This window comes from Scyliorhinus torazame, chromosome 13 (genome assembly GCF_047496885.1).
Source record: "Scyliorhinus torazame isolate Kashiwa2021f chromosome 13, sScyTor2.1, whole genome shotgun sequence".
In the NCBI taxonomy this organism is placed as follows: domain Eukaryota; kingdom Metazoa; phylum Chordata; class Chondrichthyes; order Carcharhiniformes; family Scyliorhinidae; genus Scyliorhinus; species Scyliorhinus torazame.
In genome coordinates this window covers 21,096,047-21,120,327 of record NC_092719.1, presented here as the reverse complement: position 1 = coordinate 21,120,327, position 24,281 = coordinate 21,096,047, and the positions used below count along the sequence as shown (strand labels likewise).

The 24,281-nt window shown below is 46.7% G+C and overlaps 1 protein-coding gene across 1 annotated transcript in view; it reads left to right on the top strand.

Annotated features, from left to right (window-relative positions):
• LOC140387882 (striatin-interacting protein 2-like) overlaps positions 1-23,740 on the top strand; it is a 60,555-nt gene extending 36,815 nt beyond the window's left edge. The window contains exons 13-21 of the mRNA XM_072471155.1: positions 3,322-3,393; positions 8,055-8,129; positions 9,222-9,319; positions 9,910-10,036; positions 12,595-12,695; positions 17,546-17,612; positions 19,961-20,065; positions 21,374-21,578; positions 22,043-23,740. Of these exons, the coding sequence (XP_072327256.1) occupies positions 3,322-3,393; positions 8,055-8,129; positions 9,222-9,319; positions 9,910-10,036; positions 12,595-12,695; positions 17,546-17,612; positions 19,961-20,065; positions 21,374-21,578; positions 22,043-22,299 (1,107 nt within the window). The 3' untranslated portion in view covers positions 22,300-23,740. The remainder of the gene's footprint in view (positions 1-3,321; positions 3,394-8,054; positions 8,130-9,221; positions 9,320-9,909; positions 10,037-12,594; positions 12,696-17,545; positions 17,613-19,960; positions 20,066-21,373; positions 21,579-22,042) is intronic.
• Positions 23,741-24,281: the final 541 nt, after the last annotated feature.

Here is a 24,281-nt window from a genome sequence, read left to right as displayed (position 1 = left end):
TCGGGGTCTCTCTCTCTCTCTCTCGGGGTCTCTCTCTCTCTCTCTCGGGGTCTCTCTCTCTCTCTCGGGGTCTCTCTCTCTCTCTCGGGGTCTCTCTCTCTCTCTCGGGGTCTCTCTCTCTCTCTCGGGGTCTCTCTCTCTCTCTCGGGGTCTCTCTCTCTCTCTCGGGGTCTCTCTCTCTCTCTCGGGGTCTCTCTCACTCTCGGGGTCTCTCTCACTCTCGGGGTCTCTCTCACTCTCGGGGTCTCCCTCTCTCTTGGGATCTCTCTCTCTCTCTCCCTCTCTGTCTCTCTCCCTCTCTGTCTCTCTCTCACTCTCACCTTTCATTTCCACCGCAAGATTGTTTGGATTAATAACCTATTTTCTCCACCTGTTTTGCTGCAAAGATAAATACAGGTGGCTCAATAATGATTACTCCTTCCTATGAAGAATTTTAACCATTCGTTTCCAGTTTGGAAGGTTTCTGGGTTCAGATTCTGCTGCCATGTTTGCCGATGACATGCATGCGACTAGACTTCAAAAAGTAATTGAATGGCTGGGAAACACTTCGGAAAGTCCTGAGTGCGTGTATGGTCTATATATAACTGCTATGAGATGAAGTTTCACAGCAGCTGTACTCATTCTGTAGAGTCACTTTCTGTTGTACAAACACAGCAGGCAGCGTGCCTTGGAAATCCATGGCCACCAAATTGGCTCTGGAATTTCTCCTGAAGCATTTTTCCCCTTGGGCTTGCTTTTGTAATGAATTCCCAGTCTTCTGGCAATTGGTGGCATCCATCTTTCACCTTTTGATTGACTTTTTAAATGATTTAGTCAGGTGGGTGACGGAGCATAGGAAGGGAGTTTGAGGATTTTGGAGCCAATGATACTGAACGAGCGGCAATATATATCAAAATCAGGGTGGTGTGTGACCGAGGGGTGTGTGACAGATGGTGGTCTTCCCAAGCCTCTGCCACCCTTGTCTTTCTTAGATGGTAAAGATTGCAGGTTCAGTAAGAATTGTTAAGGAAACCTCCATGAGTTGATGCATGTGATTTATCTACCGCTTCATGTTTCATACCTTGCACACTTTACTTCCAGGAATGACCATTTTGACTATATGATGCCATTGGGACTCTGCATGGCTAAGAACCCAAACCTGGTTAATAAATATTTTTATGTGAGTGCATTTACCAATGGTATCTTCCATTTGGTTTAATGAGCCAGTTAGCAGAGCACCAGTTAGAGGTTCATTTTGATTCGAGACTTGGAGCCTATGGATCAGTCAGCACAGAGGCAACGGGTGAATGGGACCCGTTGACAATTAGGTTATGGGCAGCAGAGTCTTGGATGGGTTGAAGTTTGTGGAGTTTCCAATTAAGGGGCAATTTAACGTGGCCAATCCACCTATCCTGCACATCTTTGGGTTGTGGGGGTGAAACCCACGCAGACACAGGGAGAATGTGCAATCTCCACACTGACAGTGACCCAGGGCCGGGATTCGAACCCGGGTCCTCAGCGCTGTAGTCCCAATTCTAACCACTGTGTAACCGTGTTACCCTCTTGGTGGGCGATAATTTTGGCGAAGGAGCATAGAGTAGTCGAGTCTCCAGGCAACAAATGAATGAATGAGGTTTTCAGCAGCTGGTGAGCTAAGGGTGGGGAGGAAACGAGCAATGTTACAGTGGTGGGAGTGGGTGGTCATGGACATGGAGAGGATATGGGATTGGAAACTCAGCACAGGGTCATATTAAAGTTGATTCAGCATCATGCAGTAGCCAAGGAGTGAGGTGGAGTCCAAATCCTGCTATGATTACTGTTAACTAATAATTGCTAATAATCTTACAGCTAGGGACCTTAAATGCAAGATATATGTGATGTTCTTTGGTTGTTAAAATTAATATTATTAAGGTTGTATTGTTGCTACAAAGAACATGCAGACTTTGTACTAAATCAAAGCTAATTTATTTACACTATGCTATAAATTGTGAATTCTTAAGTATGCCGTAAGTATTAGATTAAATATATACAATACACAGAGCTACTGAAAAACACGACTGTCTCCAACCCTCTCTACTAGCTCACTCCCCCAAGATCACATGGACCACCGTGTGGCTCGTGGGATGTGCTCTTACTACATCTAGTGGCTGGATGCTGTAATTACACACTATTCTACATGATCATTCATATATACAAACATGATATACTAGATATCATTACAATACTTGCCAATAAATATGATGGTAAGACATTTATTTTATTTGGAGTGGTTAGGATATTGAACCTGCTACCGCAGGAAGTGGTTAAGGATGCTTTCAAGGGCAGCACGGTGGCGCAGTGGTTAGCATTGCTGCCTCACGGCGCTGAGGTCCCAGGTTCGATCCCGGCCCTTGGACACTGTCCATGGGGAGTTTGCACATTCTCCCTGTGTTTGCGTGGGTTTCGCCCCCACAACCCAAAGATGTGCAGGGTAGGTGGATCGGCCATGCTAAATTACCCCTGAATTGGAAAAAATGAATTGGGCACTCTAAATTTATATATTTTTTAAAAAACGGATTGTTACAAAAGGAAACTAGACGAGTGGCTGAGAGAAAAGTGAATAGGACGGTCAGGTAAAAGGCTGAGATGGGAATGGAAGTAAACTTAAATGGTCAAACAGCAGCATCGTCTAGTTGAGCCAGACAGCAAGTTGCTGTGTTGTGTAGAATCTATGTAAGTCTAACTTGATCAGATACATTGCTGATTTAGACATAGGGCATAGAACATACAGTGCAGAAGGAAGCCATTTGGCCCATCGAGTATGCACCGACCCACTTAAGCCCTCACTTCCACCCTATCCCCGCAACCCAATAACCCCTCCTAACCTTTTTGGTCACCAACGGCAATTTATCATGGTCAATCCACCTAACCTGCACGTCTTTGGTCTGTGGGGGGCAATTGGAGCACCTGGAGGAAACCCACGCAAACACGGGGAGAACGTGCAGACTCCGCACAGACAGTGACCCAGCGGGGAATCGAACCTGGGACCCTGGCGCTGTGAAGCCACAGCGCTATCCACTTGTGCTGCCCTGAATAGTCTGGTGCTGCAGCATTTTGAGTCTGTTCATGCTGCAATTCTGGCGGCTGCATTATTGGAAGGATGAGGCAAGGAGTGCGCTGTGTTGTGATGCCCTCCATGGTGCAGCGGTCAGCTGTGATTGACTATCCTGGCTCAACAATGGGTGTTCAGTGGATCATCAAGGAACTTGATGTGACTAAATAATTAGGCTAGGGCATCTTTTGGTTGAAGAAAAATATTTTGTTTATATAATAAAGAATGATTTTGTGCTTTTCCTCCATTAGCACAAGTATGTGTCCATTGCAGAGGTACAGTCCAAGATGGAGGAGGAGCTACAGAAGTCCCCTGTGTCCCTGGTAAGAATTGTGTAGTGTGAACTCACCCAGTGGTACATGAGGAACAGCAGCAGGCTCTTAGTCAAATACACTCCTGCTACATGCATTTTGTTCAATAGGACATAAAAGCACGTCATAGAGGTGGCCTTCAAGTCCACTGACTTGCATCATTTGGAGTTCTGCGTCCAGTTCTGGACACAGTACTGGAGGAAGGATGTGAAGTCATGAAGAGAATACAGAGGAGATTCACTTTACATTTTATTTTGTTCCTAATTTATATTTGACGTTGCTTGGGAATATGCTGAGTGTGGTAGCCAGTATAGAGAGATTAAATAGATATTCTGATTAGCTGATTTACCTCTTGAAGGAGAGGGTCGAAGGTTTTGTAGAATATGTCCTGGTCTGGGTTGAGCAGTGTCTAAGATACACAGGCTGGTCCCCTCTGGCAATGACAAGACACAAGCTTGTCAACAAGCTTTCTTCACAATCGAACAAGCTGCAAAAGTAAATCGTCACAGCCCCATCACTTGAAACCTTCAAGACCCATCTCTAGTTTATTTCCATTTGTACGCTTTTCATTTTCAGGGTTACGGTCATGTCTGGTTTGTGAGCACTACCCATGTAAAAGTTGGTGGAATACAGGTGTTAGTATGGAATGCTGACACAAAGCAAATCATGTGGAATGAAAGGTGTTAATCATCTCCACCACATACATGCAATCGCACACACACAATCACACACACACATATTGTGCGGGTATAAAGTAGTGAAACCTGCTTAAACTCATAACTTACTGCACTCTTAGCAACTGGAGGGGCATATTCTCACCTAGCTCATATTAAAGTGGGATATTAAATAATTGTTACTAACAAGGTGGTCAAGAAAGCATATGGAAGGGCAGCACGGTGATGCAGTGGGTAGCACTGCTGCCTCACGGCGCCGAGGTCCCAGGTTCGATCCCGGCTCTGGGCCACCAAACAATTACTCTGGAGAGAGTGCAGAGGAGATTTACAAGAATGTTGCTAGGGCTTGAAAATTGCAGCTATGAGGAGAGATTGGATAGGCTAGATTTCTTTTCCTTATATGATGTTATTGGTATTACGGAGACTTGGTTGAGGGAAGGGCAAGACTGGCAACTAAATATCTCAGGGTATAGATGCTTCAGGAGGGATAGAGAGGGAGGTAAAAGGGGTGGAGGAATTGCATTACTGGTCAAAGATGATATCACAGCGATGATTAAGGAGGGCACGACGGAGGATTCGAGCACTGAGGCAATATGGGTAGAGCTAAGAAATAGGAAGGGTGCAGTAACATTATTGGGACTTTACTACAGGCCTCCCAAAAGCGAGGGTGAAGTAGAGGTACAAATATGTAGACAGATTATAGAAAAATGTAGGAGCAATAGGGTGGTCGTGATGGGAGATTTTAACTTCCCCAGCATTGAATGGGACTCGTGTAGTGTTGGAGGCGTAGATGGAGCAGAATTTGTAAGGAGCATCCAGGAGAGTTTTTTAGAGCAGTATGTAAATAGTCCAACTCGGGAAGGGGCCATACTGGACCTGGTATTGGGAAATGATCCCGGCCAGGTGGTTGAAGTTTCAGTTGGTGATTACTTTGGGAATAGCGATCACAATTCCGTAAGTTTTAGAATACTCATGGACAAAGTCGAGAGTGGACCTAAAGAAAGAGTGCTAAATTGGGGAAAGGCCAAGTATAACAAAATTCGGCAGGAGCTGGAGAATGGGGCTGGTTTAGCACAGGGCTAAATCGCTGGCTTTGAAAGCAGACCAAGGCAGGCCAGCAGCACGGTTTAATTCCCATACTCCCCGAACAGGCGCCGGAATGTGGCGACTAGGGGCTTTTCACAGTAACTTCATTTGAAGCCTACTTGTGACAATAAGCGATTTTCATTTCATTTCATGTGGATTGGGAGCAGCTGTTTAAGGAAAGGTTGATTAGAGTGCAGGACAGACATGTCCCTGTGAAAATGAGGGATAGAAATGGCAAGATTAGGGAACCATGGATGACGGGGTGGAATTGTGAGACTAGCTAAGATGAAAAAAGAAGCATACATAAGATCTAGGCGACTTAAATCTGATGAAGCTTTGGAGGAATATCGGGAAAGTAGGACAAATCTCAAACGTGCAATAAAGAGGGCTAAAAGGGGTCATGAAATATCTTTGGCTAACAGGGTTAAGGAAAATCCCAAAGTCTTTTATTCGTATATAAGGAGCAAGAGGGTAACTAGAGAAAGGATTGGCCCACTCAGACAAAAGAGGGAATTTATATGTGGAGTCAGAGGAAATGGTTGAGATTCTTAATGAGTACTTTGCATCGGTATTCACCAAGGAGAGGGACATGACGGATGTTGAGGCTAAGGATGGATGTTTAAATACTCTAGGTCAAGTCGGTATAAGGAAGGGGGAAGTTTTGGGTATTCTAAAAGGCATTAAGGTGGACAAGTCCCCAGGTCCGGATGGGATCTATCCCAGGTTACTGAGGGAAGCGAGGGAAGAAATAGATATCTTTGCAGAATCCTTGAGCATGGGTGAGGTCACGGAGGACTGGAGAATTGCTAATGTCCCTTTGTTTAAGAAGGGTAGCAGGGATAATCCAGGGAATTATAGACCTGTGAGCTTGACGTCAGTGGTAGGCAAACTGTTGGAGAAGATACTGAGGGATAGGGCCTATTCACATTTGGAAGAAAATAGACTTATCAGTGATAGGCAGCATGGTTTTGTGCAGGGAAGGTCATGTCTTACAAACCTAATAGAATTCTTTGAGGAAGTGACAACGTTAATTGATGAGGGAAGGGCTGTAGATGTCATATACATGGACTTCAGTAAGACGTTTGATAAAGTTTCCCATGGCAGGTTGATGGAAAAAGTGAAGTCGCATGGGGTTCAGGGTGTACTAGCTAGATGGATAAAGAACTGGCTGGGCAACAGGAGACAGAGAGTAGTGGTGGAAAGGAGTGTCTCAAAATGGAGAAAGGTGACTAGTGGTGTTCCACAGGGATCCGTGCTCGGACCACTGTTGTTTGTGATATACATAAATGATCTGGACGAAGGTATAGGTGGCCTGATTAGCAAGTTTGCAGATGATACTAAGATTGGTGGAGTTGCATTTAGCGAGGAGGACTGTCAGAGAATACAGCAAAATATATATAGATTGGAGAGTTGGGCAGAGAAATGGCAGATGGAGTTCATTCCAGGCAAATGCGAGGTGATGCATTTTGGAAGATCTAATTCAAGAGCGGACTATACGGTCAATGGAAGAGTCCTGGGGAAAATTAATGTACAGAGAGATCTGGGAGTTCAGGTCCATTGTACCCTGAAGGTGGCAACGCAGGTCGATAGAGTGGTCAAGAAGGCGTACAGCATGCTTGCCTTCATCGGACAGGGTATTGAGTACAAGAGTCGGCAGGTCATGTTACAGTTGTATAGGACTTTGGTTAGGCCACATTTGGAATACTGCGTGCAGTTCTGGTCGCCACATTACCAGAAGGAGGTGGATGCTTTAGAGACGGTGCAGAGGAGGTTCACCAGGATGTTGCCTGGTATGGCGGGTGCTAGCTATGAAGAAAGGTTGAGTAGATTAGGATTGTTTTCATTGGAAAGACGGAGGTTGAGGGGGGACCTGATTGAGGTCTACAAAATTATTAGAGGTATGGACAGGGTGGATAGCAACAAGCTTTTTCCAAGAGTGGGGGTGTCAATTACAAGGGGTCACGATTTCAAGGTGAGAGGGGGAAAGTTTAAGGGAGATGTGCGTGGAAATTTTTTACGCAGAGGGTGGTGGGTGCCTGGAACACCTTGTCAGCGGAGGTGGTAGAGGCGGGCACAATAGCATCATTTAAGATGCATCTAGACAGATATACGAACGGGTGGGGAACAGAGGGAAGTAGATCCTTGGAAAATAGGTGACCGGTTTAGATAAAGGATCTGGATCGGCCCAGGCTGGGAGGGCCGAAGGGCCTGTTCCTGTGCTGTAATTTTCTTTGTTCGATCAGAGGAGGCCAAGGGTTGACCTGATTGAGGTGTACAAAATCATGAGGGGCCTAGACAGGATAGAGAGGAAAGACCCCGAGTTGAGGGTCAATTACCAGGGGGTCATACATAGATTTAAGGTGATTGGTAGAAGGATTAGAGGGGACATGAGGAAAAAATGTTCGCCGAGGGTGGTGGAACTTCTGGAATTCACTGCCTATGTTGGTGGATGAGGCTGAAACATTCCACTCCTTTCAAAAGGTACCTGGATCTGCTTCTGAAGTGCTGTAACCTGTGAGGCTACGGACCAGGTACTGAAAAATGGTATTAAAATGGGCAACTTATTTCTTTTCTTTCTCTGCCTGGAGCAGACATGATGGGCTGAATGGCCCCTTTAGGCACCGTATCCTTTCCATGGTTCTATGTTCAGTTTAACAATAAAGTGTCCCGGCCCCGGGTCACTGTCCGTGCGGAGTTTGCACATTCTCCCCGTGTCTGCGTGGGTCTCACCCCCACAACCCAAAAAGATGTGCAGGGTAGGTGGATTGGTCACGCTAAATCACCCCTTAATTGGAAAAAAATATAATTGGACACTCTAAATTTATTTTAAAAAAGAAAAAGAAAAAAAACAACAAACTGAACTAGGTAGCGTTAAATAAAATGATTACATTTCTGCCTTTTCCTTAAACACAGGGAGCTGAGGAGGTTGAGCAGACCTCGGTCGAGATCCTGTATCAGTCAATGTTATATAACCTCCCTCAGTATATGGTGAGTATCGGCTGTATACAGACTGTGCCATCAATGGTACCTTGGTCCATGGTCAGTGTCCCTATCTGTGCCATTCTTTTGTTTTTTATTATCCCCAATTTCCTAAGCATACCATCCGCAGTTAATTGATTGAGGTCAGTTACACTGGGGCTAGCTCATGCTCCCATCCCCAGGCCCTCCCCAAGGTCTTCCTCTGGTTTATGAGCCAAAGTTGCCATGATGGCAGAGATCCACACAGACATGGGGATTCATCCTGGGATCGTCCTTTGCCGTACTGCCCCTTAAAACTTGGTGATTTTCTTTTTTCCTCCTTGCTTTTCCTTTCTGCTGGGAAGAAGTCCCCGGAGTTCTTTCACCTCTCTACAGGAACATTCCTAAGACTGAATTGGGAATTGAAACCCTGATCTTCAGTGTTTTTCACTGGCTTTACCAGCTGACCCCTTGAAAGTGCAGCAAAGTATTAAATCCTATTGTTTGTTTCCCTACTTCCAACTAATTCTGTTTCCCACTCTTTACCTTGTTCCCCTTGGTAATAGCTCTGCTTGCAAAAATATAATCTTTATATTATTCTGAAAGCCAGTTCAGCAGACAGACCTTCACTTCATATTTCCTTGGATGTCAGCCGTAACTTGGTTGGGAGCATTTTTACCTTTTGCGTCTGGTGGTTGAGATTTCAAATCTTACTCCAGAGACTCCAGTGGTCTACGCTAACAGCCCAGTAATGAGTGTGCTGCACTGTCAGAAGTGCCAGATATTGGATGAGATTTTAAAGTCATGTGAACATAAATATATCCCCCTGATGCCTCTTGGAAGGAATGAGTCAAGAGCAGGGGATTTCTTCCCAATGTCCTGACTAATAATTACCCCTCAACCAGCATCACGAAAACCAAATTATCTGGTCGTTCTCAAATTGCTGTTTGTGGGAGCTTGCTGTGCACAAACTGACTGCTGCCTGCCCTAACAGAAATACTTAATTGGCTGTTCAGAAGGGGGTGTGCTGAGGTTGTCAAAGGTGCAATTTTAAAAAATGCAATTTCTTCCCTTCCTGACTAACCGCTGATGATGGGCTGGGGGGTTATTGTGGTTCCACAGATAGCACTGCTGAAGATCCAGTTGGCTGCTGCCCCCACATCCAAGACAAAGACGGACTCCATCAATATCTTGGCAGATCTCTTGCCTGAGGAGATGCCGTGAGTTTTGTTCAGATAATATTTTCAGTGACTTCTTTCCCCGCGTCCTGATTTGGAATGTTTGCCCGTCGGGTAAACGGGTCTGTTTGATTTGTTTTTCATTATCCTCACGCTACCCTTGGATCGAGGGTCTGGTTTTCCGTTCACCCATGTCGCGCCGAGTTCCGTTTCCCAGCAGCCTTCGGTGCACTCCAGTCGCATTCATTTCCTGGTGCGGCTGGAGAGATGTGACCATTGGCCCTGTGATTAGTCTTCACGTCCAAGCTGAGGCAAAACTGCCGAACCTGGAGCGAGAGAAGAGGAAGGACTTTGCCTGTTATTTTCCTCTTCCGCCAACCTCTTCCTGATTGCGACAGTCAGCTGCCCCTGACCAGCTGTCACTGGGCAAATGCAAATTGAAATCAAAATTGGGATCTTCCTGATTATATCCCAGTCCCACACCGGGGTTTATTTTGGGACTCCATCCCGGTGGATGATTCTGTCACCAACTGAATGACCTGTCTTTTTAAGATAGCTCGAGAGGAGGTATCGTAATAGAGTATTTAATATTTCAGTGAGATAGATTCACCTCTTTGTTACATTTTGTGCAGCAACACCGTGTTACAAAGCATGAAGCTGGGGATTGACGTCAATAGACACAAGGAGATCATTGTTAAAGCTATCTCAGCACTGATGCTTCTGCTACTCAAACATCTCAAACTCAACCATGTCTATCAGGTAAGCAACACCGGAGGCACTGGACAAGTCAGGGGAATTGGTGCGGGGGTGGGGGGCGGGGTTCCAGTGTGAGGGTGGGCACTGGATAGTGTGGGTTTTGTTTCCCTAACTCCGGGTGATTCCTCATCTTGAGCTGTATTAAGTGGACTGGCTGCAGATTGGATGCCTTGTGCCTCCTAGTGGTCAACCAGGATGCACTGGGTGGAGACTGAGCTGACGGTTCTTTGCAATCTTAGCAGCTAAGGCACCGAGCCTGGACGGACGAAAAACTGGCTTAATTAGGGGGGGATGCCCAGTAAAGCAATGGTATATAATAGATGAGGGGGACAACAAAGAGTTGTGATATGCTTCCACAAATGCCTGTCCTGTTGATCTATAGTCACACAGGGAAGCATTCACAGGTGTGCTGCTGCGCTCCAAAGTAATGTACTTGGAAAATCAATCTTATTCCAAACACACAAGAGAATGATTTAGTAAGTAAGTAAAATCGCCGCAGACCCAGATGACCATTGGCTGCTTTCTCCTTTGATGGGGAGAGCTGAGAGGTGGTGATTTAACGTGAGGATCACCACACTTCAGGCGGGGGACAGGGTTGAGAAGGCGGGGCCTTCATGAATAACCTCAGCCGGTACGGGGAAATGAACCCTCGCTGCTGGCCTCATTCTGCATCACAGACCAGCTGTCCAGCCCACTGAATTAAACCAAGACATTGGTCAGTGAGGTAAAAAATATCTGTCTTGGTAACTGAACCTTATTCCAATTGACAGTTCTACATCTGAATCCTGGATTATGTTTCAGCTTCTAACTCGCGCTCCGATATCCATTATTCTATCTATAAACCACCCAGACCCCTGGATTAGATTCCAGCCTGTGACTCACTCGCTTCATGTGACAGCCTGAAAAGCAATATTAAATGTGAAACCTGCCATCCTCTGGTCAGGAAATGTTATTCACCCAGAGAAGGATTCTTGTCGATTCGTGATGGGAGGTAGATGGGAATTTTATGCTCATATCAAATGGTGGCACAGACTCGAGGGGCCAAACTCCTAATTCTTGTGGATGAGCACTGATGTTTGAGAACAGGGTGGTTTGGATAGCCCCTCCACAGTCACACAACGGGCATTGCAATGCAGATCGGACTGACGTGTACTTTTGTGGTTGATTCACAAATGGTTCTGAACCCCCCCCCCCCCACCCACCCCCTGCTTTCCCACATCCTCCTCCTCGCACTAAACTGTGCATTTTGTTCTTTTTAAAAAATAAATTTAGAGTACCCAACTATTTTTTTCCAATTGAGGGGCAATTTAACGTGGCCAATCCACCCAACCTGCACATCTTTGGGTTGTGAGGGTGAAACCCACGCAGACACGGGGAGAATGTGCAAACCCCCCCCCCCTTTCATCTGCTATTTGCCTCATCAACAACTGGTCATCAATCCTATTCACTGGTCTTCTAAATTGTAACTCAAAAGCCAAAGGAACATCAGGCAGCATTTGTGGAAAGGGAAACTGAGCTGAGACTTCGCGTTGCTGGCCTTTCATCAGAACCAGAAGATGTTGGGGATTTGCCAGTTTTTAACAGAGCCTGGGAAGGGGGGGGTTAAAAGTAAATAACAATTGGGAAGCCCGGTGATGGTGTGGGAGGCAGTGTGATTAAATGACAAAAGGGAGGATGGAGCAAGGCAAAAAGAAAAGATGGGTGCACAAGAATAGCAGAGGGGGAAGGAACAGGAAATCGGTGTAATGTAAGAGAAGCTTCTGTGGCCTGGGGATGTCATTTTCAATTTTAAATAGATTTTGATTTATTGTCACGTGTACAGAGGTTCAGTGAAAAGTATTGTTCTGCGTACAGTCCAGTCCAGTCAGATCGTTCCATACATGAAAAAACATAGGACATACATAAATAACAATGTAAATACATAGACATGGACACCGGGTGAAGCATACAGAGTGTAGTACTGCACAGTAGAGAAGATGTGTGGAGAGATCAGTTCAGTCCATAAGAGGGTCATTTAGGAGTCTGGTAACAGCGGCGAAGAAGCTGTTTTTGAATCTGTTAGTGCGTGTTCTCAAACCTTTGTACTGAAGATGATAGAAGTCCAAGGATGTGTAGGTTAGATGGATTGGCTGTGCTAAATTGCCCCTTAGTGCCCAGGGATGTGCAGGTTAGGCAGATTGACCGTGCTAAATTGTCCCTTAGTGTCCAGAGATGTGCAGGTTAGATGGATTGGCTGTGCTAAATTGTCCCTTAATGTCAGGGATGTGCAGGTTAGATGGATTGGCTGTGCTAAATTGTCCCTTAATGTCAGGGATGTGCAGGTTAGATGGATTGGCTGTGCTAAATTGTCCCTTAATGTCAGGGATGTGCAGGTTAGATGGATTGGCTGTGCTAAATTGTCCCTTGGTGTCCAGGGATGTGCAGGATAGGTGGGGTGGGTGGGGTCAAGTTTTCTTTCGGAGGGTTGGTACAGATTCAATGGGTGGAATAGCCTGCTTCTGCACAGAAGGGAGTCTGATTCTATGGTCCCTTCTTATTTTCCTCTTTGCCTTTCCTCCTAGTTTGAATATGTTTCCCAGCACTTGGTGTTTGCCAACTGTATCCCACTCATTTTGAAGTTCTTCAATCAGAGCATCATGTCCTACGTCACCACCAAGAACAGGTAAGAAGGGTGAACTCTAAAACCAAACCCAGCCAGGGGCACTAACCTGCCCCTCTGCAATTCTATCTGGATTACTATCCTACAACATCCCCTCCTCATGACTGTAAAGCCCAATTTGTGGGAGGATAGGCAGGCTTAGCTGTGATGCTTCCCGTGATCGAATGGCTTGCTGGCACTCATTGCTCAGAGTCTTTTCTCTCAGGAATGGTGGTCCCCTTGGGAGCAGCAGGTGCCAATGGAAGGAATGTTAGCACCTTCAGAGGACGAAGGAAATTTGTGCTGAGAAGGCCTGAATGCTCCGTTTCACTTCTCGTTAACAGAGGGGATGGCAGGGAATTAAAACTTTTTTTTCTGTCCCCCAACTGCTCCTCCTGAGCTGACTCGGGCTGGCATGCCATTCCAACGGGGCCAACCTTTCTCCATGACCTCCCTGTATTACCATCATGCGGCTGGAAGCCTTCAGGAAGCATCACACTGATCTTAAAACCTGTCCTATGCCCCTCTAGTTTTCGAGCAGAGTGATTAGGAACCAGGGACTGCAATAGTTGTTGGGTTTCCCTCCTCCCAGAGTTAGGGCAGCATAGGCCCTTGTAACTCCCTGATTGAGCTTAGTTACTCCTGATTAAACCACACACAATTTCTTGATCTGTAACAATCAAAAACTAACAGATTGTGACATTTGTTTAGAAAACTCTTTCAATAAAACACTAACAACCATATTACACAACTAGTACAATTACAATTCTAGACTCAACCCCCCCTAACCCACAAAGAAAATCAACCAAGACAAATCCCGGACCCCCCCCCCCCCCCACCCCCCGCTGCCAAACATCTGATGGTGACCAGCTCCCTGAAGTAGGAAATGAAAGGCTGCCACCTTGAAATGAAGCCTTCTGCCTAACTCCTCATGATGTACTTGACCTTTTCTAAGTCCAAGAACTCAATGAGGTTAGGATGGCACAGTGGTTAGCACTGCTGCCTCACAGGCGCCGAGAAACAGGGCTCGATCCCAGCCCCAAGACAATGCACACTCACCCCCACCCCCACCCCCCGAAAGCCTGACCCAGCTTCCTCTCCCACTTCCTTTTAAACTCATACAATGGAGCTTACTCCACCAACCGTAAGTATCTATTTTCTTCCCTTCCGCCAGCTCAACTGTTGAAAGAACTCCATCCATCAACGAGGGCAAGGATGCCAAGGGGAAGAAAGGAATATCCTTGCGCGAAACATTACACACCTGATAATACGTAAAAGGATTAGTTCTTGTAAGCTCCTTAAAACCCTCCAATCTCCCTTCTATAAACATGTCCCTGAACTGTTCCAACCCCTCCTCCTCCTATGCCCAAAACGGCAAGTCCAAGGCGGCTGGAACAAAACGATGATTATCAATATTTGCCGCCAATAATAAAATAACAGATCGAGCAACGATAGGACCCCCAATTGCCATTCCCTCTGCAAAAACACCCTGCGAATCCGTGGGGTCTTAGCCGCCCAAATATAAGAAGATACAATTTTATTGACTTTCACAAAAAGGATTTGCAAAGGAGAACTGGAAGACACAAAACAAAATAGAAATCTTGGGAGAGTATTCATCTTCACCGACTGGACCCTGCCCGCCAGGGACAGAGGGAGGTGATCCCACTTCTTCAAGTCTGACTTGACCCCATTCACCAGACCCGCAAAATTTAGTTTATGGAGTGAGTCCCAATCATGGGCCACCTGGCTTCCCAGGTAACGGAAGCTGGACCTAGCCAGGCGTGAAGGCAACCTCACCAGGTCGGCTCCTCTCCCTGGGGCTGAAGACGGGGACAGATAACATTAAGCAATCGCCGAATATTGGCCAACAGCTGCCTGCCCTTATTAAACTCAGCCTGTTCTTCCGATATAACCCCTGGAAGACAGGGCTCCAAGCGCATTGCCAAAACCTTCGGCAACAACTTTGCATCCACATTCACTAATGAAATAGGGCAATAAGACTCTCACTCTTTCGAATCCTTATCCTTTTTCAAATCCGAGAAATTGACACCTGCGCCAATGTAGCCTCATTCCCCCTAGACATGGAGTTGTTAAACATCTCGAACAACAATGGGATCAGCTGACCCTCTCATTTCTTATAAAATTTGATCGAAAGTCTATCCGGGCCTGACACGTTTTACCCGACTGCATCAAGCCCATGCATTTCATGACCTCCTCCTAGGTCAGTGGGGACTCCGATTCCTCCCTTCTCCTTCATTCTGCATTCCGGATAGACAAGCCATCCAAAAACGCCCACATAGACAACCCATCCTCCGGGAGCTCCGACTTATAAAGATTATGATAGAAAGTCTCAGTGGCTGTATCTGGGGCGGAGACCAACCTGCCACTGTAGCCTGCATTATTTGCCGAGAGCCACCTGCTGCCTCAGCTGGTGCGTCAACAGACGACTGGCCTCCTCCCATGTTTAGAAAAAGCCCTCATCGAGCATCACAGCTGGTGTGCCGCCCTGCCCATCGAAAGCAGCCCAAATTCCAACTGCAGTTTCTTTTTTTTGAATATAAATTTAGAGTACCCAATTCATTTTTTCCAATTAAATGGGCGATCTAGCGTGGCCAATCCACCTACCCTGCACAAAGAACAAAGAAAAGTACAGCACAGGAACAGGCCCTTCGGCCCTCCAAGCCCGTGCCGACCATGCTGCCTGACTAAACTAAAATCTTCTACACTTCCAGGGTCTGTATCCCTCTATTCCCATCCTATTCATGTATTTGTCAAGATGCCCCTTAAATGTCACTACCGTCCCTGCTTCCACCACCTCCTCCGGCAGCGAGTTCCAGGCACCCACTACCCTCTGTGTAAAAAAACATGCCTCGTACATCTACTCTAAACCTTGCCCCTCGCACCTTAAACCTATGCCCCCGAGTAATTGACCCCTCTACCCTGGGGAAAAGCCTTTGACTATCCACTCTGTCTATGCCCCTCATAATTTTGTAGATCTCTATCAGATCGCCCCTCAACCTCCGTCGTTCCAGTGAGAACAAACCAAGTTTATTCAACCGCTCCTCATAGCTAATGCCCTCCATACCAGGCAACATCCTGGTAAATCTCTTCTGCACCCTCTCTAAAGCCTCCACATCCTTCTGGTAGTGTGGCGACCAAAATTGAACACTATACTCCAAGTGTGGCCTAACTAAGGTTCTATACAACTGCAACATGACTTGCCAATTCTTATACTCAATGCCCCGGCCAATGAAGGCAAGCATGCCGTATGCCTTCTTGACTACCTTCTCCACCTGTGTTGTCCCTTTCAGTGACCTGTGGACCTGTACACCTAGATCTCTCTGACTTTCAATACTCTTGAGGATTCTACCATTCACTGTATATTCCCTACCTGCATTAGACCTTCCAAAATGCATTACCTCACATTTGTCCGGATTAAACTCCATCTGCCATCTCTCCGCCCAAGTCTCCAAACAATCAAAATCCTGCTGTATCCTCTGACAGTCCTCATCGCTATCTGCAATTCCACCAACCTTTGTGTCGTCTGCAAACTTACTAATCAGACCAGTTACATTTTCCTCCAAATCATTTATATATACTACAAACAGCAAAGGTCCCAGCACTGATCCCTGCGGATCACCACGGTTCACAGCCCTCCAATTAGAAAAGCATCTTTCCATTGCTATTCTCTACATCTTTGGGTCTTTGCACAATTCCACACGGACAGTGACCCAGATTCGGGATTGAATCTGGGACCTCGGTGTCGTGAGGCAGCAGTGCTAACCACCGTGCTGCCCTCAACTGCAGTTTCTTTCTGTTTGCCAACAACTCTGGTGTTGGGGCAAGCAAGTACTGGGCGATCACCACCCAAAATGGCATCCACCAACCTCTGCCTCTCCACCTTTTCACACTTCTCTTTCTGTGCCCCAAAGAGATTATCGCCCCCCCCCCCCACTCCCTGAATAGCCGTCTTCAAAGCCTCCCACAATGTGGAAGGTGAAATGTTCTCACTCCTATTACAATCAATGCACTCCAAAGAAATCCGCTCAGAATCCCTCATCGCCAACAGCATCATTTCCAACCTGCTGGGGGGTGGGGGCGCTGAGCAGGACCCAACCCCAACACCAAATCCACAAAATGTGGAGAATGATCAGAAATCACTATTGCCGAATACCCCGCCCCCACCTCTCCCAGGAGCAGGAGTTTAAAATTTGGAGGGTTCTTTTGTAGGCGGGAAGAAATTATTTCCACTTGAAGAAAGGACAGTGAGTAGAAGTCCCAGATTTAAAGTGAATGGCAGAAAAAGCCAGGGAAGATGAGGAGCATTTTCTTTATTCAGTAAGTTGTTTTGATCTGGAGTACACTCTCTGCTCGAGTGTTGGAAGCAAATTCAATAGCGGCTTTCAAAGGGGAATTGGATCTATAAATGCAGGAATATGGGGAAAGGGCAAGGGAGTTGCACTAATTGGTTAGGTCTTTCAGAAGCCAGCACAGACAGAATGGGCTGAATGCCCTTTTAGGGTGCTGCATGATTCCAGGTGCTATTTGAAGGAAAAGCAAGATAATGTTGGAGGAAGCACTGCGCATTGCAAGTATTGATTCTGTACAAAACCTGGATATCGGAGGATGGGGGCAGAGAGGGGGTGCCAACCGCAGAACAAGTTCTGCAGACGGCTGTGTTGCAAGAGCACGTACAGCATCGGCAGGCCCGATCACACATTCTGCTGTGTGTCCGCCTGCCCCTCGGTAATGATTTGATCAGGATTCCCGCAGTGAGAACCAGCTCTGAAAGGTCTGTTAAATCACTCAGATGATTTCTTGAACGATGAGCCAGCTAACTGTGTCCTAATTGTTCTGTTTCTTTGTGCACACAGTATCTGCGTCCTAGACTACCCTCACTGTGTAATCCATGAGCTGCCGGAACTCACCACAGACGTTCTGGTAAGTCCGGCAGACATAGAAATCAAAATTTGTGCTGTGATACTGGGTAACAGGGTCCCAGGTTTGGCTCCAGCTAAGCTGAGATGGTGGAGCCCTGATGATCACCTTGCCGCTCCTGGGCAGGGAAGGCAGCACTCAACCACTTCCTGATTCCTGCTGGGGAGGGCGGACATATGTACATATTGAGTGAGGATAGTATGACTACCAGGTGGCTGCCAGTGCTATAGGCAGAGGGCCTAGAACCCAGCATCAATCAGCATCTTCGGGATTCGGACACAGCAGAAATAATCAATCCTACACAGTTCCAGTATTAATTATTCTACCACACTAACTGAGCCCACATTTTCAGCTCTACAGCAGATCATATATTCGAGCCCCATTCTCCCCTCGTGCTGAAGGAAAGCTGCAGCTGCATAGAACCTTAGTTAGGCCACACTTGGAGTATAGTGTTCAATTCTGGTCGCCACACTACCAAGAGGATGTGGAGGCTTTAGAGAGGGTGCAGAAGAGATTTACCAGAATGTTGCCTGGTATGGAGGGCATTAGCTATGAGAGGTTGAATAAACTCGGTTGTTCTCACTGGAACGACGGAGGTTGAGGGGCGATCTTATAGAGGTCTATAAGATTGAGGGGCATAGACAGAGTGGATAGTCAGAGGCTTTTTCCCAGGGTAGAGGGGTCAATTACTAGGGGGCATAGGTTTAAGGTGCGAGGGGCAAAGTTGAGAGTAGATGTACGAGGCAAGTTTTTTTACACAGAGGGTAGTGGGTGCCTGGAACTCGCTGCCGGAAGAGGTGGTGGAAGCAGGGACGGTAGTGACGTTTAAGGGGCATCTTGACAAATACATGAATAGGATGGGAATAGAGGGATACGGACCCCGGAAGTGTAGAAGATTTTAGTTTAGACGGGCAGCATGGTCGGCGCAGGCTTGGAGGGCCGAAGGACCTGTTCCTGTGCTGTACTTTTCTTTGTTCTTTGCATTGTTAGGGGTAAGTAGTTTGCCTCATCTGGTGGATGCAATTTGGAGAAAGCAGAGAGTTCTCCCAACTCCTCGGATGACTCATCCCTTGGGAGAAGCCTGAACAGAAACCGATCTGGAGTTCCTTTACCTTGTTTGTTTGTGACAATGCAGCTTTTAGTGCTAGAAGAGAGCAGACGGGAACTAACCAGTAACGCACTTAGTGGAGGAGGGTGGACACCCCTCTGGTTTAGTCCATTCTCTGGGGTCAGCATTCCGATTCAGCCCGTTCTCTCAGGGTCACTGTCTCCTCCTCCAGTTTGAGGGAAGCTGTTTAGTGAACTTGAATCAAATGAATTTAGTTCATAGAAAGGGAGTTCGAGAGGGAAGTCACGCTAGGTTCAGGGGAAATTCACCAGCTAGTATGACCGCCCTACAGTTTGTGCAGCTCCTGGACAGGACGTCACTTTGAAGACTCAAAGTGCCTCTTTGAAGAATACTTGACATCCCAGTGGGTGAAATGGGGCTTGAACACCTGGTCGGAATACCGTCAATTCATTTCCTAGTGGGCGCAAGTCCAAAACTTGAGGATAACTGAAATTGAACAGTAAATAGCGGGTTTTCCAAAGGGGCCAGAAAGTGGCTAATGTTCAGGAAGTGTTCTTCCCAATGGGATTGAGATGCCTTCTTGAGTCGGGATAAGAAGAGCTTTACTAAATATTTAATCTGTGCAACAGTGCTCAATCCTGTCATTGGGTCAGGGAGAAAGCAGAAAATGTTCCCTTCTTCATTATTATTCCTCCGTGTTTTAAAAAAACGAGGACTGGAATCAGTGTTGAGGCATTCTCAGATGTGCCCTGTGTGAGGGGATGTGACATTGTGATGTCCCCATATTCAACACACACAATCCTGGACAACCACTACCAGCCCTGGATACTGACCTCCATTGGCTCCTGCTTCGGCAATGCCTTAACTTGAAAGTTCTTATCCCTCTGTTCAAGTCACTCCGTGACCTGACCTCACCCTCCCCCCATCTTTGAAACCTCCTCCAGCCCTACAATCCTCCAAGATTGCTGTGTTCCTCCAACTCTAGCCTCTCGTGCATCACCTCCTCCCATTGTCTTTAGCTCTTTAGACATCAAGCTTTGGAAATCCCTCCTGAAAACTCTCCATCTCTCTCTCCGTTATGACTCCTGAAAAGCTAATTATCCAGAAGGAAGAAGCCGTAAAATGGGGAAATAAGAATACAGGTCCGAACCGATTTTTCCTTCTGGATAGCTTTTATTCGCCTGCCCCAGCATCTCCTCCTCCATCTCTGTGTCACTTGTGTGTGAAGTGCTTTGGGATGTTTCATTATATTTAAGGAGCTGTTTGTTTGTTTTGCCTCCAGGAAGCTGGTGACCACACCCAGTTTTGCTGGAGGAATGTCTTCTCGTGCATCAATCTGCTGCGTATCCTAAACAAGCTCACCAAATGGAAACACTCCCGCATCATGGTGAGACTAAAGATTCTGTTGTACCTGTCTAAACCACGGTGTCTTAACCTGTATAAGATGGACAACTGACTGAGATTCAGTTTATAAAACCGAACAATATTTATTCACGCGCACACATGGTTATGGTTATTCAATCACACACTCCCAATTATAGGTTACACTACACGCCAATAATTCCAAGATCTTAACATAACTTGGCAGTAACCGACAAGTGCTAGGCAGATACAGGCCTGTTATCTGTGGTTGCAGTCTTGTAGTCTCTGTTGGTTGGTTATCAGTCTGGTTCTCTTCTGGCTCGTGTCCTCCTTCTGTTGGTCTTTCTCTTTGGCCGATGAAGGGTCGCCTTTGTTGGTTGCTGCTGCAGAGAGAGATTCTCAGGTGGTGCAGCACCTTTTAACCTGCTTGGATTTCGCCCCCTTTGATGGGCGATATGTGGGTCATTTGTCAATCAATTGACCAGGGCTCGATCAGCCTCATCAATCAAGTCCAATCGGGGACTGCAACATCAATTTTGGGGTGGGCGCTCAGTGGCCATGCCTGGCATGTAGGCCTTTCCAAATAAGGAATTTATTTAGGTGCCACTGTCTCTGGTAAACAAGTGTGATTGACAGGACAGTTTTATCATTCCCGGGATGGCCTGGAGATGGCCATTTCCCTATGTTGTTTGCAACAACCTGCAAAATCTTTTGAAGTCTGCAAAGCCTTTTGCTGCATCTTTGTTTGATCTGTTCTGCAGCCTGCTTGCCCATAAAACCTGACCACTCTTCCCAGCACCCCTTGCTGGACCCATTTTAGGTGGCCACAGTTCTTTGGCTACACCACAAGAGTGATCAAGGATCCCAGTGACTGACAGCGCATCTAAGCTAAAATGGTGCTTTTCCGACATGTGCTGTGTCCTACCCCATTCCTCCTCACCCTCTTTTCCCCGTCACCATAGAACAGTGTTGAGTCAAAGAGCCTGGCCTTTACCCCTGCATTGTTCCCACACCAGATGATCACTGAAATGGATGCAGACAGTCCAATTTGCAGACACCTGCATCGTGGAGAATGAGCCATTCATGGTATGGTCAGTCTGTCTGGCTTGTTGTGTTTTGCTGCCTAATCTCATTCTCACCGCCACCCAGCTATTGGCTGTGGTCCCTTAAACCTGGCGTAAAGGAGCCCATAACCTTCATACAAGAGTCAGAAATTTCCTTTGTAAAAGCCCATGGTAATAAATGATATGTACCCCTTTGATTTTTCTTTTTGGAATACAAAATGTGGCTTGACGTGCTCCTTGATTACCTGCACATTCTGGTTTATCTCTAGATGCTTGTGGTTTTCAAGTCTGCTCCAATTTTAAAGCGAGTGCTGAGGGCAGAGCAGGCAATGCTGCAGCTCTACGCACTGAAGCTGTTGAAATTCCAAACCAAATACCTGGGGCGCCAGTGGAGGAAGAGTAACATGAAGATCATGTCTGCCATCTACCACAAAGTGCGACATCGCCTCAACGATGACTGGGCGTATGGAAACGGTATGGCAAAGAGATTCCGACCCAGACAGGGGTAGCTAGCATGGGTCAGCAGCGCACAGTGTACTGAAGCGGGAGCAGTGCAGGATATTGAGGTTCCAGGTAGGGCACCCACTCCTAATTTAAGAGACGTGCCAACGGTCAATTTGCACACAGTAAGATCCCACAACCAGCCCAGATCATCTTTTAGCGATGCTAGTTGAGGGATAGATATTAGTTCGAACACGGGAGCGATGCTCTTCCAGCCGTGGCTGTCGGATCTTTTGTGATGCTCTGTGAGCTCAGAGGGGAACACTGTTTAATGCCACCTCCAGCAGTGTAGTATTCCGGTACTCGGATTGTCAGGTTAGAAAGCCTGTTCAGTCTTTAGTGAATTGTTAACCACTCAGTTCTGGCACCGTCCTTGTAAATGTGGGATCTCGATTAGTTTCAAACCGCAATAAGCTGTGACCTCTGTCTTCCCACAGATATTGATGCTCGACCCTGGGACTTCCAGGCAGAGGAGTGTGGCCTGAGGGTGAATATTGAAATGTTCAACAGCCGCCGCTATGGTCTGCACCACACTGACCTGGAGTTTGCCCCAGTGGACAACTGTCTCCAGAGTGTCCTGGGCCATCATGTCTCGCTGCCTGAGGATTTCCGCTACAGCTATGAGCTCTGGTTGGACAGAGAGGTTTTTGCCCATCCCATCCATTGGGAGGATCTTCTGCAGCCTCTAACTTAATGAGGACAGCTCACCTCTTTAGCAGGTGCTTCTTTAAAGACCTGTCTTCAAAAGACTTAATTCAATGAAAAGCCCATCTCAGCACGTTTTGGTGTTTGGTTTTTAACATTATTTCATGAGGGTAGTAATTTTCCAGCATTGTTTCTTCCACTAACAGCCCCTGCATATTCCAGCCTGTCATGACTGAGCGGGTGCACCCACATTTCCTCCTGGAGTCAGTCACTTACAGCCACTGGATCAGGACACGGGCCATTCAGAGGGACTCCCTTCCCACCCACTTGACTTGACAGATCAGGAACTCACTGGAGCTTGACGTATGTTTTACTGTTGGAAACTTGAGTAATGCATTGGTACAGGGATGGAGCTGAGTTCATCTTGTCCTACTGAATGTGCAAGGCAAGACCAAGCACACCCTCTTTCTTTCCCCTGCCCCCGCTTGGAAAAATGGGAAAGGTGATTTTCAATCAAAAGTGCATTTCGATCTGGCAAGAAGCTGAAATGATGGGTTGGGCAGCCAACTCCTGCTCTATAAAACTTCTGTGGATTGCAGGCCTTACTTCTGTGGATTGGAGGAATCCTTACAGTGCAAAAGGAGGTAATTCAACCCATCGAGTCTGCACCGGCCCTCTGAAAGAGCACTCTCCTAGGCCCACTCCCCCACCCTTTCCCCATACCCCACCAAACCTGCGCGTCTTTGGACTGGGAGGAAACCGGAGCACCCGGAGGAAACCCACGCAGACACTGGGAGAACGTGCAGACTCCGCACAGACCGACCCAAGGTTGGAATTGAACCTGGGACCCTGGCGCTGTGAGGCAGCAATGCTAACCACTGTGCCACCGTGCTGCTCTGTCTTATTGTGAGACTTGCCGCTGCTTGTATTAAATTTGTGGATACTCCACTGAGTATTGTTCATCACAATGGCTCAGGAGGCAGTGAAAGTCTGAGAGCTGGTGAAATGCATGATGCTGAAGTGCCTTTCGTTCTTCTCTGGAAACCTTAGCTGAATTGTGTTGATGGCTTCCTATGGCTTTTCTTTGAGTGTTGCTGATATATTTAAAGTGTGCAACAGATTTTGAACCAGGCTGGTCCAAGTGGCATTGCTCATGTCTGGGCTCTGTTCTTTGTGAAGTTTGCAGCACAGCTGAAGGTGTTTGTCACCCCACTACCTGAGAATGCAATTTGGGGCTTCAGTTTCATGTCCCACCCAGAAGGCTTTCCCTCTGTACAACACTGAAGTGTCAGCCTGGATCATGTGCTCAAGTCTGTGGAATGGGACAATCACCCCACAGCCTTCTGGCTTAGATGCAAGGAATGTTACACTGAGACGAGGCTGCCATGATTGCATTAATCACTGAGTTCAAGGCTGGTCAGGGGTTCTATTTCACAGCAAACAAAATGTACTTATTCGGCAGCAAGTCTGATTAAACAGCTAACAGTCTACATTTGACTTTAAATGCGACTACAAGAAACGGGAGACTCAGAATTGAAACTGAAGCAACGTCTCCTGATAAAATCAGGGTGGTCTCTTCAACAAAATGCAGAATAGTTACATGATACAAATTGTGTAACTGGATAACTGTCCCCTCATCTCCACTCTGGCCAGGAATGGTGGTGTCTCTAAATGCTGCCCAAAGATTGGTAAACATCATTGAACCATACAGCACAGAAGGAGACTGTTTAGCCCACCTTGCCTGTTTTTTTTATTAGCTATCTAATTAGTTCCACTCCCTGCTCTTTCTCATTTACTCTGTAAATCTTTCCTCTTCAGGTAATTATCCAATCCCCTTTAAGTTACTATTGAATCCGCTTCCTCCACCCTATTTTTTTTTTTTAATTTAGGGGATGTGGGCATCACTGGTTAGGCCAGCATTTATTTCCCTTCCCTAGTTGCCTTTTAGAGGGCAGTGGTGAGCTGCCTTCTTGAACCGCTGCAGTCCCTGAGCACAGGTTAAGAGCACAGCTGATGTTAAATGCTGGGTAT